Consider the following 18710-nt stretch of genomic DNA (forward strand, 5'->3'; position numbering starts at 1 on the left):
GATTTGCTTTTAATTGAAGGGGATGGTACATACCATTACACTTTAATACGCAATTTTGAAGCTTTAGTAAGAAAACAAATAAATAAATCTAATACAATATACAAGTTGTGCCGAAGATGTTTAACTGTATTTGATGGTCAAAAAATAGTAAATGGTGTTCGTGAAAAAAATGCAGAAATTGCTAAAAACAAGTTAGTTGAACATTTAAAATATTGTGGGAATCATAAACCTGTTCATATGCTTATGCCTATGCCAAGTGAAAATGCCAGATTCAAAAAATTTGAAGCTTTGTTGGAACACCCAGCATATATAGTCTGTGATTTTGAGTCAAACCTGAAACCTCTTGCATTCTGTAGCCCAGATCCTGAGGAATCTTCAAGTACATCATATCAATTACATGAACCTTCTAGTTTTTGTTATATAATTATACGGGATGGTGTAGCTAGTGAACCACACTTATACATGGGACCAAATGCCATCAAAGAATTTGCACATAGAATTGAAAATGAGTGCCATAATATAGCATCTAATATTTTATTAAAATCAAGGCCTATGATGCCTTTAACAGAGGAACAGATTGAAGATTTCAACAATGCAGAAAAATGCCCGATATGTGATTCTGAATTTTCAGATATAAATATCAAGGTAAAACACCATTCCCATACAAATGGTAAATTTTTATGGCTCTGTGTAATAACTGTAATATTAAGATCCAGAGACAAAAATTTGTCCCGATATTTTGCCATGGTGCATCTAATTATGATTTTCATCATCTGATCAGGTACGAGGGGTTTGAGAAGCAGAATTTAAATATTTTAGCAGAAAATGATGAGAAATATATAGCTATTAGCAAGATAATTAAAGTTAATAGTGTTCTTATTCACTTAAGATTTCTTGATTCATACAGAATTTTGTCGGCTAGCTTGGCTACTCTGGCCAGTCAATTATCTGATGATCAATTTAAAATTACTTGTGCCACGTTTCCAAATCAGGACTTGAAATTAATTAGGCGAAAAGGTGTATACCCATATGACTATGTTACTGATTTTTCTAAATTTGATGAGTGTTCTCTGCCACCACAAAAAGCATTCTATAGTAAACTCAGGGCATCCGAAATTACTGATGAAGATTATCACCATGCTCAGTTGATGTGGACCAACTTAAAATGCCAGACATTTGGTGATTATCATAAGGCATATTTAAAACTTGATGTAACTCTTTTAGCCGATATACTTCAGGCATTTAGAAAATCTTCAATAGAAAATTATAAGCTAGATCCAATTTATTTTTTTGTGCCCCAGGCCCATCATGGTCGGCAATGTTTTTTAAAACTAAAATGGAATTGAATTTAATCCAAGATCAAGATATGTACTTGTTTATGGAACAGTGTATAAGAGGAGGGATGGTGCAATGTTATCAGAGATATGCCGGAGCTAATAATAAATATATTTCTAATTATGATCCAGAATTGCCATCAAATTATATACTTTATGTGGATGCCAAAAATTTGTATGGTCATGCTATGATGGGTAAATTGTCATATGCAGGACTTGAGTGGGTTGAAAATTTTAGTATTGGGGATCTTCAGGATTTTGATGACAGTCACTATGGTCTATTCTTAGAGGTTGATCTGACAATTCCTGAAGATTTACACAATAAGTTTTCTGATTTGCCCCCAATTTCTGAATTTAAGTGTTCACCTAATTCTAAACAAAAGAAATTGATGATGACTTTGGAATCAAAACAGGATTATGTAATATATTACAAAAACCTTCAGTTTTTGATGCATCATGGTGTTAAAGTAACTAAGGTTGGCAAAGTGTTGAGGTTTAGGCACTCAAGATGGTTAAAACCATATATTGATACGAACACAGAGCTTCGAACAGCTGCAGTAAGCCAATTTGATAAAACTTTGTTTAAATTAATGGTAAATTCAGTATATGGCAAAACTATAGAAAATGTTAGAAAGCATAGTGATGTTAAATTAGTTACCGACCCCAGCCGGAGCAAAAAATTAGTGGCAAAGCCGAATTTTAATTATAGAAGAATTTATGATGAGAATATGGCACTTTTTAATATGAAAAAAACAAAAATTAAGTTTGATAAACCTATTTATGTGGGGGCAGTGATATTAGAATTGGCGAAATTACATATGTTAAAACTATATTATGATGTGTTGAAACCTTTTTATGGTAATAGTATAAAATTAATGTACATGGACACAGATAGTTTTATTCTTAATATTCAAACAGAAGATGTTTATAAAGATATATCACATCCTGAATTAATTAATTATTTTGATACCAGTGAATTGCCAGGCCATCTGAATATTCAACCCCACAACAAAAAGGTGCCTGGCAAGTTAAAAGATGAGACACTTGGCGATGTTATTGTAGGATTTGCTGGGTTAAGAGCTAAAATGTATAGTTTTAAAACATGTAGTGGTGCTGTTGCCAAAAAAGCTAAGGGCATTGGTAGAGATACTGTAGATAAAGAGCTTGAATTTGAAGATTATAAAAATTGTCTCATGTCACAGAGGTTATCAAAACATCAGAAAATAGAATTCAGAGTGTGGATCACTTGTTAACTAGCAATATTGTAAGAAAAGTAGCTCTAGACCCACATGACGATAAGAGATGTATTTTATCATGTGGCATACATACTCTACCGTGGGGTCATTGTAACTTGATAAGTGGTAATCAATGCCCAATTACAGAGCATAATTTGAAATAAATAAAACATGCCAATGAATTTATTTGGATTTAAAAAAAAGCTATTATGGACCTGCCGACACCAGCACCCTCTCCTGATATAATATCTAAACTAACTGGTTTGCTAATTATTCATCTCAATAGCATACTTACAGATGTTGATGATAAAACAGGTAAAACATTATACATATTTAACAATAATTTAAACCACTACCAATTACCTATAGGTGGTCAATTACAATTTATTACAACTCCCGAGGGTGATGTCAAAATTTCAGTAGGGAAAAATATTTATAGAATTAAGCACTCAAACATGATTTCTGGTACTGTATATACCGTCTCTGCCGGTGATTGTTTATATATTGAGGACCCGGGATATTATGACAAACTTATACCTTTTTTATAGAATTAAGAATTAGATATTCAATAATAAATAACCACTAAAACAAAATAAAAATAAAAATGCCTAATGATATATTTGGCCATACAAGACATGAAGATCGCAGTGATGAGATTCTGATGCTTGATGTCAGAGTGAAAAAATTAAGAAGTGATTTACAAGTTTTACAAAGCACACTAAATGCCAGTCTTCAACTAGAAATTACAAATTTACAATCACAATGCATGGACCCTCTTCTTAAAATTGATTCAGAACTTAAATTATTGCTTCAGAAATATACTGATTTGGCAACATTGGATAATTTTCAAAATTTAGAGGAAGCTGTAGCAACTCTTCAAGCTAAATTAAAAACTCAGAATACCAACTCTGAACAATTGAAACAACAACTAGAAGAGCAGATTAGTAGTGTCCAGGCACAGCTCCAAACAATTGTCAAAAGCATAAAATCACAAGAAGATTTTGATCTAGTAATTTCCACTCTAAAAGAACAAATTCAATCACTACAGATACCTAATCTGGACCCCTTGAACAATGCCATAGCCGAGGTTAAAGAAAAAATTGAGACACTTGAAAATTTTATGAACAACTTACCATCTTCTGATGCTCTAAGTGCTATAACTCGCAGTGTAGCTAACATCAAACTGCAACTTGAGACATATGAAGATTTTGGAAAAATTCAGAGTACCATAACTCACCTTGAGGGTACCATAGCAGCAGTACAAAGTGATCTGACAAATGTACAAGAAACTCTAGAATCTCGCTTACCTGGTATTGTAGATACTCTTGTCAGTGTGCAGCAACAGATTACCAAACTTGAAAACCTCAACACCGAATCTGAGCTATCTCATTTTCATCACTTGATCGATGATATCCAAACAAAACTTGAAATTTTACAACAATCGACACCTACTCAGGCAGACATAACCCTGCTTCAAGATGCTATGCGTAGTGTGGCTGACGCTAGTGAATTAAATAGTGTGAAATTAGCACTTGAATCTTTGCAGAATACTGTATCTAATCTGCCTACATCTCAGGAACTTAAAAATATTAAGAGATCAGTTAATCGCATACTAAAATCAGAAGATATCAAGAATATCCAGACAGAGATCAAACAGCTTACTCAGACAGTGGCCACTCTTCCAACCAATCAACATATTAATGAACTTTATGCTCTATTTGAGGATATCAGAAGACAAGTCCATGATCTTACTGCTCAAAATTCTAAATTGGCAGTTGTTGAAAATTTACAGCAAATTGTAGCAAACATCAAGCAACAGCTAGGGACCATGGAATCCAACCAAGCAAATACTCTGTCTGTTTTTGCCACCCAGCTTCAAGAAATTGTGCAACAATACAAAAAACTTGCTGTAGACATAAGAATAAAACCAGGCCACGATGAAATTGTTAGGACTATCAACGAGCATCTTGAATCTGTAACAAGTAGATTACTTACGGCAGAAAGAGAAATAACTGGCCTAATCGAGAATCCTAAGCATACAGTAATTCTTGAATTAAACAGTATCCCTAACAATGAATATAATTCACCATTTACACCAGGTGGGAAACTGTATAAGCTGTCCCCTGCACAATTTTATTACCAGTTTTTTGTTGGAGGTACACTTAGACCAATCAAGATCAAATATTGGTTACAACCACAAGCACACCACTACCCTACCTTATCAATAACTAATGCTGACAACAAACCAAAAATCACCAATATAGAATTAGAAGATTTTACAGATCCCAATACATTAGAAACATCTTATGCTGAAGACGATGGATCTCTGGAATTTAAAATACATATAGGAGACAAATTATATTTAGAAAATCCTGTAGTATCAGCTGCTGAACACCCTATAGTTGCAATATTCTTATTTACATACCATGTCTAGACAAACTATTGTTGATGAATTACACAAACCAGCTAGACGTAACTATAAGCGACTGCCAGTGGTTACAAAAGGCATAGATGATTTATGGCAGTGTGACTTGGTGGAAATGGCCCCTCGCCTAAAGGCGGGACAGTTGAAAAACTTAGACAAGGTCAACAAAGGATACAAGTATATACTTACTGTCATAGATACATTTTCAAAATTTGCCTGGGCATTGCCGCTCAAATCTAAGACTGGAAAATGTGTTACAGAAGCTTTTAGAACAATTATTAATCAGAGTGGAAGATCACCACGCTATCTACAAACAGATAATGGCAAAGAATTCTATAATTCGGTGTTCCAACAATTTATTAAAAGCCGGTCAATAAAACATTACTCGAGTTACAGTGATCTCAAGGCCTCTATTGTGGAAAGATTCAACAGAACTCTAAAAAATAATATGTATAAACAATTTACCCTTCAAGGCAATTATAAGTGGCTTACTATCCTACCAGAACTTCTAGATAAATATAATAATTCAGTTCACACTACAATTAACATGAGACCCTCTGAGGTAACTTCATCTGATGAGCAGAAATTGATCAGTACTGTTTATTATCCTAGATACCAACCAACAACTAGAAAAGCTAAATACAAAGTTGGTGATCAAGTAAGAATTAGCAAATATAAGCACTTATTTAAAAGAGGTTTTATAAGAAATTGGAGTACTGAATTATTTACAGTGGTTCAAGTTAAACCTGGGGCTCGTAATACATATATAATAAAAGATCACCGAGGAGAAATTCTCAAAGGCAGGTTTTATGAAGAAGAACTTAACAAAACTAAACAGCCAGACACATATCTCATAGAAAAAGTTATTCGCAAAAAAGGCAACAAAATACTTGTCAAATGGCTAGGTCTCCCAGAACACAGCTGGATCGAGGCAGACAAAGTGATACTATGAACACCTGGGATGTTATAAAAAGATTGCCAGAGCCTGAACAGCAGAATAAGAGAAATGGCAAGTTGCTGCCTGATAATATTAGATGTCTTATTGTTGGGCCATCGGCTTGTGGTAAAACTACACTAATAACTGATAATTTTTTATTGGCACCCAACTGGTTAGATTGGAAAAACAGGCACTTGTATGTCTTCTCTAAGAGCTTAGAACAATTAAAATATCAGCAACTGATGAATCTATATGATGGACTGGATACAGCCACTTTTAAATCAGATGTTAAACCGCTTCATGAATGTCTCGATAACTCTGTTGTTGTATTTGATGATATTACATTAGAAAACCAAAACAAGGTTAGAAATTTTTTTACACAGGGCCGACACAAAAACATAGATTGCTTCTACCTGGCACAAACTTTTTCTAAAATACCAAAACAATTGATAAGAGACAACAGCAATTTTATATGTGTGTTTCATCAAGACCATACCAACCTCAAACACATACATGATGAATATGTAGGTGGTGACTTGAGCTACAATAATTTTTCTAAGTTTTGCAGTAGGTGCTGGAATCAGGATAGTTATGGGTTTGTTACAATTGATATGACAAGAAAACCTAATAGTGGTAAATATATAAATAAAATTAACAATTTTCTAGACATTGAAATATATAAAAATAAACATGAAAAGACCAATTATTGATGATCTTAAATTAAGAGACTATCTTGTAAAAAGATTTAAGGGATGGAAAGTAGAGAACCGAGGAATCTATGAACAAACAAGCGCACAGAACAACCTATTATTGATGCTATTAGTGAACTAGGTAAAAATATCAAAACTGTTACAGAGCAAAATCAAAATTTGATCACAGAGCTTGTACCTGTAGCTGCTAGGAACATATTAGATTATCCAATCACCCCACTTTCTAGTATTCATACACCTAGTCCTGTTGCTCCTCGAAGAATTGAAGCTACTCCTATTGAATTGGGTCTTCTTGCTCAAAAATATTTAACCACACCTAAAGACAACAAAGATGAGGTCTTTGGTTTATATGCTGACACAGACCTTGATGGTAGCATCATACATAGAATTGGCAATTTTAGAGTAACATCTATGGGAGATGATCTGATAGTATATTCAGAATCTCATCTTGGAGAAAGAGGTGGTTTTGTTAAGTATTCTGGAACACCTGGATTGTGGGAACTGATGACTAGGAAGAGACCTGGCAGCTATACAGATCAAGATTATGAGCATTACAAAGAAATATTAATAAAATCAGATGCTCTATACCAGAACAATGATCCCACACAAAAAAGAGTCAAGTCTAGCAGTGGAGCAAAATACAACAACTTAATCAAACCCATATGGTCACAGATCAAGCCAGGTAGTGGGATCAAACAGTACAACACCTTGCCTAAAGAATTTGTCTGGGTTGACGATGTCAGGAAACTTGTAGATAGATTGCTAGTAATAGCTGGGGAAGAAAATGCCGGTAACCACAATTTTTACAATGAAAAGGTTGGAATTATGGACATGATAAGCACCAAATTATCTAATTTTATAGTGAATGATACTAAGGGCATTGGATATCTTATAAAAATTATTAATACTCTACCACCTAAATTTTGGAATATCTCCGAGAGTCGAGGGCTGGTTAATGACATCATAAACAAGTTGCCATTTGAGCTACATATACCAGGCTATCAGTATTGTGGTCCCGGTACCAAACTAGACCATCGACTAAACAGAGGTGACCCTGGTGTTAATCCTCTAGATGCTGCTTGTAGAGACCATGACATAGCATACAACACACATTCTGATCTTGAGAAGAGACATGTGGCAGACAAAAAATTAGAAGAGGCTGCATTTGGTAGATTTGTAAGCAAAGATGCTTCTTTGGGTGAGAGAATAGCAGCGTTGGGGACCACCTTAGCTATGAACACCAAACAAAAACTGGGGTGGGGGTTGTAATTGAGTAACTAAATTAGTTACAACTTAATTGAACTAGTTAATCCCAGAATATGTATATAATAAACCAAAAATGAAGGCCAAAGGTGTTATGTATCAAATACCTTATGCAGGTCTTAAATCTCTTAAAACTTTTGATAGTCTTCTAACCAAAAAGCAGCGCAAGAAAAAAAGTTCTTGTCTTGCCAAGGGACATGGTATGAAATTATTACTTAGTACCCCACAATTAAAAAAATTACAGCAATCTAGAAAAAAATCACATATAGGTGGATTCATATTTAGTATCCCAGCTATTTTAGCAGCATTGGGGGCTGTTGGGAGCTTGGCTGGGGGATCAGCTGCCATAGCAAAAACAGTAATAGATGCCAAGAAGAATAAGGCAGAATTAGATGAACAAAAGCGCCATAATCTGGCCATAGAAAAACAAGGCAAAGGTGTTAAGAAAGTTATGCATAAGTTAAAAAAAACAAGAGCCGCTTACCAACCAAGATATTGAAGCTTTAATCAAACCACTGGGCATCAAAAATTTTAGAGGAGTATACATGTCCGATTCTTTACCAGAACAACCACTCAACAAAGAGTGTGGCATAGTTAATTTGGATAAGTACAAAAATCAGGGCACTCACTGGATTTGTTATGTTAAATATTTAAACAATGAGGCATTTGTGTTTGATTCATTTGGAGGTGTTCCACCTGAGAATTTAGTAAAATATCTAAAATCAACTAATCTTTATTATAATAATACCCGTGTTCAAAATTTCAAAGATATTAATTGTGGACATCTATGTTTATCTGTTCTTAGATATCTGTCTCAAATAAATAAACCATCAATTGAAAATTTTCAAAAAGCTTTGTGGTATCTAAAACATCATGGGAGTATTCCATCTCACCAGCCAAAATTCAATATTGAAGCTCAAACTACATGATGATATAGTATATCCCAAAACAATAGCTCTTAGAGCATTCTATGGCATGTACTTGATACCTAATATTACACACCACAACAACACAATTGCAGTTGGTGACCAAAAAATTGTCATTACTCCAGGCCAGTATAATTTGTCTACTTTAAATGCTCAGTTACCTAGAGGTATATTGTTAACTCAAAATTCTGTTACTCACAGAGTAGAAATTGTGTCTGCTACAGAAAAAGTAGATCTGGGAACTATAGGAGAGTTATTGGGATTCGAGAACAATACAAAACTTGAACCAGCTATTAAACACACTGCTATTAATATACCTAAATTCCTAGCTATAGAAACTCTAAATATTCACTGTAATGTGGCCGAGGGTATGATCACCAAATCAAATGGCATAGGCACTCACAAACAAACTGGCATTATTGCGACATTTAAACCTAACTCTGAATTTATGGAACCGATCATCTACACTCCATCACCAACATTATATTTTCCTGTGTGCCATAATAGAATCGATTATATTGAGTTGATGGTCACTAATGAAAAAGAAGAATTAGTTGATTTTGCTGGAGCTACAACAACTGCTATCATAGAAATTAATATTTAAATAAAAATACATACAAAAAATAAATAAATAAATAAAATGGAAAATATTGAGAGTTATGAGTTACAATCATTCCCCCCAAACAGGAGGACCTTTGCAAATTTAAATCAAGCCAACACAGAGATTGAGATTGACCTTGATGTAGGGGATGGCTTTATACACCCTCACAGAGCAGACCTATATATTAAATTTGATGTTGTAAAACTCGATGGTACAGATTATCCGGCTAACTCAAATATAAGATTGGTAGACAATTTTGTGCCACATCTGTTCTCTGAAATTGAGATCAGAAAACATGGTGTTGTTATAAACAGAGTAGACTACCCTGGTATTACCTCTACAGCTTTGGCCACACTAAAATTATCTAAAACTGAGGCCTCTTACTACAAAATAGGTGGATTTGAAGCTGGTGATAAAATAATATCTAAGAGTTACACAGTATTGTTTCCTATGCGCCTGTTACCTGGATTCTTCTCAGATTACAAAGATATTATGTGGAAGGGTGGTTTAAGAATTACATTTAGAAGAGCTGCCAATGATAATAATGCTTTGATGAGGTACAGTTCATTAAACTCTACTGGGGCAGCTCTGCCTAATACCCTACCTGATGAAGGCAAATTCCTTATTCAGACTATGGAGCTAAGAATTCCAGTAGTTGAATATGAAGCTAGTTATGCTCTTAAATACAAAGCAGATATACTAAAAAATCCACAGGTGCCTTTACAATTTTATACATACCAATGTGTACAGAAGCCTGCCACTGTTAGCTATTATGAATTTGATGCTACAAACTCATTCTCCAGTATACAATATGACATGCCAGATTTTGTGGTGGTACTGTTTCAGACTGGAAGACACAATAATCAGGAAAAAAATTCAAGTAAATTTGATAACTGCAACATCAAGAACATATATCTTAAAAATGGCAGAAATGAGGTGTTTCCTAGAGAAAGTTATAATTTAAACATGTCCAAGGATGATTTCCTCAAATTATATGAGGCATTTACAGCATTCAAAAGGGTTACAATTGGGAATACTGACATGTATTACACACCAGATGAATTCAAAGCACAGAGACCCATGTTTGTCATCAACACCTCAAAAAGAAAACAGGTTGTGGTTAATGACAGGACAAACATTAAAATTATCTGTGAATTCCATGATACACTCCCTGATGATACCATATGTAGTGTTATTCTTATAGGTGAAAAATCATATGTTTATGATGTAAGAAATGAAAGAGTCACAGAGCAATTCTAGAAGAGTTTTGCATATTATATTGTGTTTAGTATTAGATAAACAAGTTGAGCCTGGTCTTAAATTAAAATATTTAGAATGTTACAAGTCAACATATTAACATAATAATATAAAAATATTTTGAATAAGTATTTAACATTATATTACAGTGTACTACTGTATAATCAAAAAACTCTTAAAAGCATCTTGGATTAGTTTTAAGTGATGCCGAAACAATGTCGAGAAAAGCCATATTTTTAACAAATTTATAAACAGCAATTTTAGCAAATTCAGGTTTAGCCACATCAATTTGAGGGGGTCCTCTTTTCTCGGAAGCTTTTTTTTAAAAAAATCGTAGGTTTTACACAGTAACAATAAAATTTTATAGACATTTTGCCTTAGTTTTAAGTATTTCTATTCAGTCAAAACACCTCCTCATTTATCGATTTTATAATAGGGTATTTTATACTACTACTAACCTAACCTAACCTAACCTTACCGGAAATGGTTCGTGGGGCTATCCGTGCATGGTTCCTGGAGCTACTCGTGAATAATGTACAATTTCTACACGTGACTCCCGCATTTTAACAACAGATTCGTGATTAGAAGGCCAATATTAGTTAGTATACCAAATATTAACGAAATTGGAGATACTCTCTATATTATAAATTCTTATCTATTTTTTTTTACTTCGAAACAGTACAACAGAAGGGTCGTTTGTGCAATATAGCCCATGCCGTAGTCTTGCATTTGGAGTCAGTCACTGACCTGAAAAAGATAAATACAGAGAGAGCTGCCAAATCTTCTAGTCGCTTTTCCTAACTTCTTCGTAGCGTCGAGGTTTCTGCGCCATACAACGCTACACTCCATCTTCAATGGTGTATTTCTTAGTTGTTTTGTCCAAAGGCCCACAAAGGATTCTCTCGCTATTTCTATTCTCATATCGTGCAGCTCATGGCACTGCTATTTTTACATCGCAGGTATCTGAAGCTGTTAACCTGTTAAATAGTTTATCTGACGCTAATTTTCCATGGTTTCCTTGGTAACCATTGCCTATCTCTTGCTTACATTTATAACAATTCAACCAATATATCGATATTGTAAGGAATCTTGATTATTTAACTTGACACACCACTCGGAATGAAACAGACAGTATATTAATAGTAATTATTATTTGTAAGAGGACATTACACCACGCTTGTTTACATTGTTCTGAAATTCGTTGCTAGGTAACTGACGATTCCAAACTGAAGGAATTCTACTTGCGAGGACTGGCGCACAACCGTGGGGTGGAGACCCACAAGGAGGGTCTCCTGAAGGCCAGCAGAGGGGCCTTTGCCTTCATCATCTCCGCGAGGGAAGCCAGGAAGGCCCTCGCCACCTTCATGCCTTGGGCGAGGCGCTGCGACATGATGGAGCTCAGCGTCCCCTCCAGTCGAAGCGTCGTCGCATTTCCCATGCCTAACACGTCGCCTTACAAGAGGATAATCAATCTCAGGTAAGGGATATGCCACTTTTCACTGAAATTTCCATGACACCTTAAAAAATATACATTTTCGTCTCCTTTATTTAGACGAAGCATTTCCTTTAACACTGTTGCTAGCATAAATGCTACGTAAATACTTCCAAAAATCTTACAGCAGACAGTACTTTACACCGAAGCTTTCATGGAACATTTCGGTACAGTGCCTTGAATAACGTAGTGTGGAAAACGGCACAGTTCTGCGCGCTCTGGCTGGTTCCACTCGAAAATGATCCGCTAGAGGCGTTGGTGTTGACCCCGGTGCTTGGTGTTCGACTGCTTATAATGGAAGTAAATGGAGTTTTCGCTGCAATGTCTGATTCTTTTACATGAAGCATTTCTATGAATGTGATAATTGCTATGATATTTGGTATAGTGGTCGCGAAGATATTAACGAACATTCTAGACAGTCGACCACGTCCTGTTATCGTCATACTTTCGTTAATAATACGAGAGAAAAAATACGCGTGGAATGCTCTTGACAACTAAATTTTTGTGGATGAATTAGGTTCATTATTATTATCATCATCATTTCTTTTAAAGATATACACACTGAAGCATTTGTATTTTGGATATTTACTGTCTCTTTTCTTCCGCTTTAAACTAATCGCGGCGATGATGATAATGATGATTGCATGAAACGACAAGGGGAACCCCACAAAACTTTCTTAGTGACATCGACATGAGTGTAAGGAAACTTTCAAACCAATGGAACAAGCGACACGGGATGTTCACACTGTCACACTAGTGACACACACTTCCAGACTGTAAAATAGCATTCATTGCACATGAGGGTCCAAACAGCAAACGACACGTTCATATGGCGTATTCGCGTGCTACTTGTTACTTCGGTCGGAAAGCTCCTTAAAGGAAGGGTGCTGAGACCGAAGCGACGCGCTACAGGGGGAGTTCCCAATTAAATGACAAGCGACATGGTGGCTTCAGTCTATTGGCAAGCGTTCGCTACTAATTGTGCGAACAACAGATAGCCGATACGAAAAACCGCACATTACAACAACAGATCTAGGCGACACGATAAGTCACACGTGTCGCTTTGTCGCTTGTGCGTCGCTCAAACTGGGCCATTTCCTCAATAGCTTGCAACATGTTGCCGTGGTTTGTTGTTCGCGCATGCGCGATGCAATGAGTGTCTTGCTTTAGTGAGATTGCGCACCAAAGCGACAAGGGGCACGCGACACTTATCGCTTGAGGATTTCACCAACCGAACGCTGGCCTGTGCTTCCCGTCATGCCGCTACGATGTGAAATGTTGCTCTTGATTGGCTCGTTTCCAAGCAACATATGTCGCTTCGGTGTGAAAGTTGCCTTGGACCGAAGGACCCGTGTCGCTTTGGTGTGAAATCCTCGTATCGTTTGTCGCGTGTCGCTTTGGTGTAAAATCTCCTTGAGGAAACGGTGCAGTCAGAGCTTGTGTCCCTACGGTTCGAAAGGCTGCATTGATTACGGACTGCTCGCTTCCAAGCAACACTTGTAGTTTGTCTCCTCGGTATGAAATATCTCTCAGGATACTATTTATATTCTAATAATTCTAATAACATAGAAAAATAAAACTCTAGTACACAATCCAACACCTGACGTCCGGAATCACTTTGCGATGTTTCTTGTTGTGTTACGCATTCTATTTATTTATTAACTTTATTTTACTTTTCTTTCCAAATTAATGTCATTTCGTGACTGCAAATCACTCCACAAATATAACTGTTTCCATCAATTCACGTACCGCCTTTCAAGACAAACAAATCTACATAATATATTCCAAAAACTAACAAAGCCGCATTACTTTCATAAGAAAATTAGCACCGAGATTGATCGCACTGCCATCTATGTTTCTCATCCGTCTGGGGAACCAGTTTCTTGGGTCGTTTTCCACACTACGTTATTCAAGGCGCTGTAATTTCGGTTAGCTTTGCGATTACAATGTATAATATCTGCAGCACGAGAGGCACGTCGAGTTACACCATCTGTGATGAATGCACGGTGTTTACATTTGAAACAACTAAACTATTCTTTTACACGTGTACTGTAAACGCTATAAAGTGTGTATTTAAGCAGTGCTATTGTTTTGTATCTAATACCTTTTAGTAAAAAACGTTATTCCTCTCGGTTGAATAGTTATCGGCTTTTAAAAATGTGAAGTGATACATTGTTTACATCTCACGCGGCAGCCATTACATCTGCAACCGTGACCTAGAGGCAGTGCTGTGCCGTAGACTATAAGTATACGTCTACATGCGTTGTCTACGCGTAATCTACACGAAGATTACATTGACTTATAGTTTACATAGTCTACTGTAGACAATATAAAGAACAGGGAAGAAGGAAAGCCAAGTGCTCTTTGAAAGAGAAAGTATTTGTTTCTTCAAACATGTCGATAGTCTGGGCCTATAACCAACTTAAGACCATCTGACGTAATCAAAGTTATCGAATTTTCACTAACGAGGATAAAAGGGACTACCGGAAGAAAAACAAATGACAGCTATAGTGAAAAGTGTCAATATTTTTTACACTGACAAACGGGAACGCAAAAAATATATTTTTTGTCTTATTACTGCATAGGAAAGTGCATGTGCATCTAAATCATTTTTTCTACGTGTGAAATAGTGGAAATAGAAAGAGACAAATGTTGTCATTCTACGGACATCGTATTTTTTTAGTATGTCGCGACAAGTTCATTTTGCAGTTCAATTAATACCTAGTGAATTGGTTGAACGTAAAAATAAATACGTAAAACACTTATTTCTGGACAGTGGAACACTTCACGCTTTCTATTTCCACCTGCTGATGCTTGTTGCTGCTTCTAGAACGATACGCGTGCCTTGCATGGAGAACGCCGAGCGCCATGTTGTCTACGTTGATTACGTATATTACATAGTCTACATTGTCTACACGTAGAATGTAGACAATCCTTGTTTACTTCTAGACGCACATCACTGCCTAGAGGTCGGTTCTGATTGGTTATGCTACGAAAAATGCTACGGAAATAGAGCCGATTCTATCTTTGAGAAATGCCCTGAAATACCATAAGATTTTTCTCTTTACACGGTAGCATTCTTGTCATGGTGTGAACGTTAAGCAAAATGGTAAGGAAAATGCGTTCGTCTAAAGAAGGCCTAAGTCTTTGGCCGTGTCGTTGTGAAGGTTAGTGAATGCTAAAAGATTTTCGGGCTACCTGTTTCAGAAATATCAGGACGCGTTGAGAAGTAGGCACCCGGATCTCAAACCGAAATTTGGATACCGGGATCCGGAATTCAAATTCGAGAACCTGAATCTGGAACCGAAATTGTGGAAGGCTATCCGGATCCGGAACTAAAATTCTATTATCTGGATCCCGTACTGAAATTCGGGTGCCCGTATCTGAAACCGAAATTCGGGTACATGGATCCGGAACTAAACTTCGGGTACCTAGATCTGGGACCGAAAATTGTGTACCTGGATCCGGAACTAAACCTGGTACCTAGATCTGGGACCGAAATCCGAGTAGCTGGATCCGGAACCAAACTTCGGATACCTAGATCTGTGACCGAAATTCGGGTACCTGGATCCGGAATTAAACTTGGGATACCTAGATCTGGGACCGAAATTCATGTACCTAGATCCAGAACTAAACCTCTGATACCTAGATCTGGGACCGAAATTCGAATTACAGGCTCCGGTAACGAAATTCTCGTCCTCAGATTCAGAACAGAAATGCTAGGGCCTGGATCCAGAACAGGGAATCAGGAACCTATACCTGAAACCGAAAACTAAGGTACTTCAATCCGGAACCGAACTTAGGTACCTGAATCAGGGACTGAAATTCGAGTATCCGGATCTGAATCAGAAAATGGGGCACGCGTAATCTGCAAAAGAAAACGTAAGGATAATATTTATTAAGACAAACTAAAAATAATCAGATTTTGCATACTTCGAACACACCCTTTGGTAAATCTGAATAAGAGGCACAGTTAAGGAATTTCGTTTTAGGCAAAATTTATGTATACGTTACATACGTAGTGTCGAACAAGTCGAGAATTTCGAACAGCAAGTCTCTGTTTTATTCGCTCTCTGTCTCGTCTCGACCATTGGATTCTCGTTCTCGTTCTCGTCTCGATATTCAAACGGAAGCTAGACCTACAGTTTAAAGCGGTATCCGAACCACTATGTGCCTCCACCTGGGTTCGAATACACGATCCCGTGATTACAGGGCGACATCGTTGCCATTAGGGAGGCGTATGATTTTAAAATGATTGAGTGACATCTAAAATCACTTAATTGTAAGCCCTGTTTTGAAAAAAAAAATGGAAACTGTTTCAGCATATGTTGATGATTTTTTTCAGCCTGATGAAAATGAAGGAGGTGGGGATTCTAAGTAAGCTGAGGGAGAGGATTCTGCCTCCGCTGCCCCCCTGCAATCAAGATTCACTCTTCAACAGCGCCCGTCTGTCCGACGTCTACTCGGCATTCTCTCTTCTAGGCATGGGGCTTATAGCAGCCATTGCACTGTATGTTGCTGAGTATATCTGGAACAAGAAACACAAGATTAGACAGGCCCTCGCTGTCAAGCATAAACTGAAGACAACCGTCTCTCCTCCTCAGATGGTTCATACAAAAGGGGATCATTATTGGTATTAAGGTTACAGTAAAACCTGTGTAGAACGGATCTGTAGAGTTCGAGAATGCACTTTTCCCCCATTTTTGCTTACAATGTAGATGCCCTAAATTTCTAAATCGCGCCTAATTCTGTTCATCAGTGGCTTGTAGATTCAGGGTACTACATATTGTCTGTACAAACTTCAGTTATTGTTTCTGTCATGGCATATTCTTCGCACTTCTTTGATGTATTACTATTTACTAAGAGTATTAATATTGGTAGTGACGCCAATGTACGAGAGGAAGTCATTAAATAAGGAATTTTATTATAAACTACGTGGAGATTTATGCACAATGAAAATTTGTATTTCACGACTCAAAATGGTTCCTTGCCAACAGGCCATAAAGATGTCGTGACGATAGAGCAGAATGCGCCTGCGCAGTTGCTCTTGCAACATGGCCGATTCACTGTTGACATGCACCGAAGAAGAGCAATGAAGTGTTATTCGTTTTTTTGTGGTCAGAGGGAGTGAAACCTTTTGAAATCTACAGCAAAATGAAGGTTCAGTACGGAGACAATTGTTTAACTCAGGGGAGAATGTATAAATGGGTGGAAATATTTAAAGGCGGAAGACGAAATGTCAGTGATGAACACCAGAGTAGAGGCCAGTTTGCGTAGCAACTGATGTAGTGAAATAGCAGATCGACCAGCGAATTCGTTAATGTAGCACACTCTCACCTGACTGAAATGAACTGTTGCCCTGAATATGCATTATACATCAAGTGATATTTAGGGCTATATTGGCCTCCCTACTCCTGCCATTCTAGCTACTTATAGCGCAGTGGCTACTATGAAGATGATATAATACCACTCTGATAATACTGATACCCGGGAATTTATATTCAAGATATAGTTTATATTCAATTTCATACCCATTGATGGATTATTGAGGGGATTGGTAGCGTACCGCCTCATCTAGATGTTGAAAACTAAGAATAAACTGCCATGACTTTAAACTTTATGTCAATAACAAGCCCCCACCCAACTTTGATACATGAAATTACTCTAGGAAGCAGTTTATCACCCCCTTCTAAAATCTTGCTCCTTGAAAGTCCTTTTTAGCTCCATTTAAGGTGCAACTTAACTCTTTGTGCAGATCCGGATTGGCAACACTGGTCTCCTTGCAGGTCTACACACTTTCGTGAGAGTAAAATATAAGTTACAAAAACAGTGGGAGGAGTGGTGTAAAATAGAGCTACAAAATACCACATCCTATAAGTGGCATGCTCAAGTCAGAAATCATAGACCTTGGTACCAAAACGTGAATCTACCTCGGGCAGTAATTGTTTTTATATTAAATACATGCGAACAGGTCATGTATTAGTAAATCAACATTTGGCTCGTTTAAAGATTGTGCCATCAACTTGCTGCCAATGCGGAGAAGCTAATCAAACATTTAATCATTTATTTTTTGAATGTCTCGAGACACTCTATATAAAAACTTACAACATGCAAAGGTACCATTTCCGATATCCTTATCTACATTAATAGCTGAACCTCCACTGCAGATATTTTGATTATTTATAGTTCGCTAGAAAACATAGGTTTACAATTTAAACAACCACGATGATTCACACAATTTAAATTAATAATCTCACAAAACTGTTATACCATAAGAACAGGAAGACATTAGTGTTTCGAAGATAGTGAATGATATTCAACAACAGTTTGGAACATATATATTAACAATAGAACCTGAACTCAGCAACTCTGGCTAGACACTGCAAACGCGGTGTGAGCCATAAAAATAAAGAAGAAGAAGAAGTGAGCGAGAATGCTCTGATCCCGGTCTCCTAGAAGCTTTCTCAAAACTGTCAAAATAGTCACCTATTGTCAACTTGGTGTGAAATGTCCACTGTGCTGTTTTTTAA

General features: G+C 36.7%; 1 protein-coding gene across 1 annotated transcript in view; it reads left to right on the forward strand.

Moving 5' to 3' along the window:
- Nucleotides 1–18710, forward strand: part of LOC146003560 (glutamate receptor ionotropic, kainate glr-3-like) — a 32239-nt gene extending 13529 nt beyond the window's left edge. Inside the window, exons 6-7 of the mRNA XM_083141856.1 lie at nucleotides 11897–12165; nucleotides 16526–18710. Of these exons, the coding sequence (XP_082997982.1) occupies nucleotides 11897–12165; nucleotides 16526–16820 (564 nt within the window). The 3' untranslated portion in view covers nucleotides 16821–18710. The remainder of the gene's footprint in view (nucleotides 1–11896; nucleotides 12166–16525) is intronic.

Source organism: Lepisma saccharinum, chromosome 20 (assembly GCF_977018435.1).
Source record: "Lepisma saccharinum chromosome 20, izLepSacc3.1, whole genome shotgun sequence".
Lineage (NCBI taxonomy): Eukaryota > Metazoa > Arthropoda > Insecta > Zygentoma > Lepismatidae > Lepisma > Lepisma saccharinum.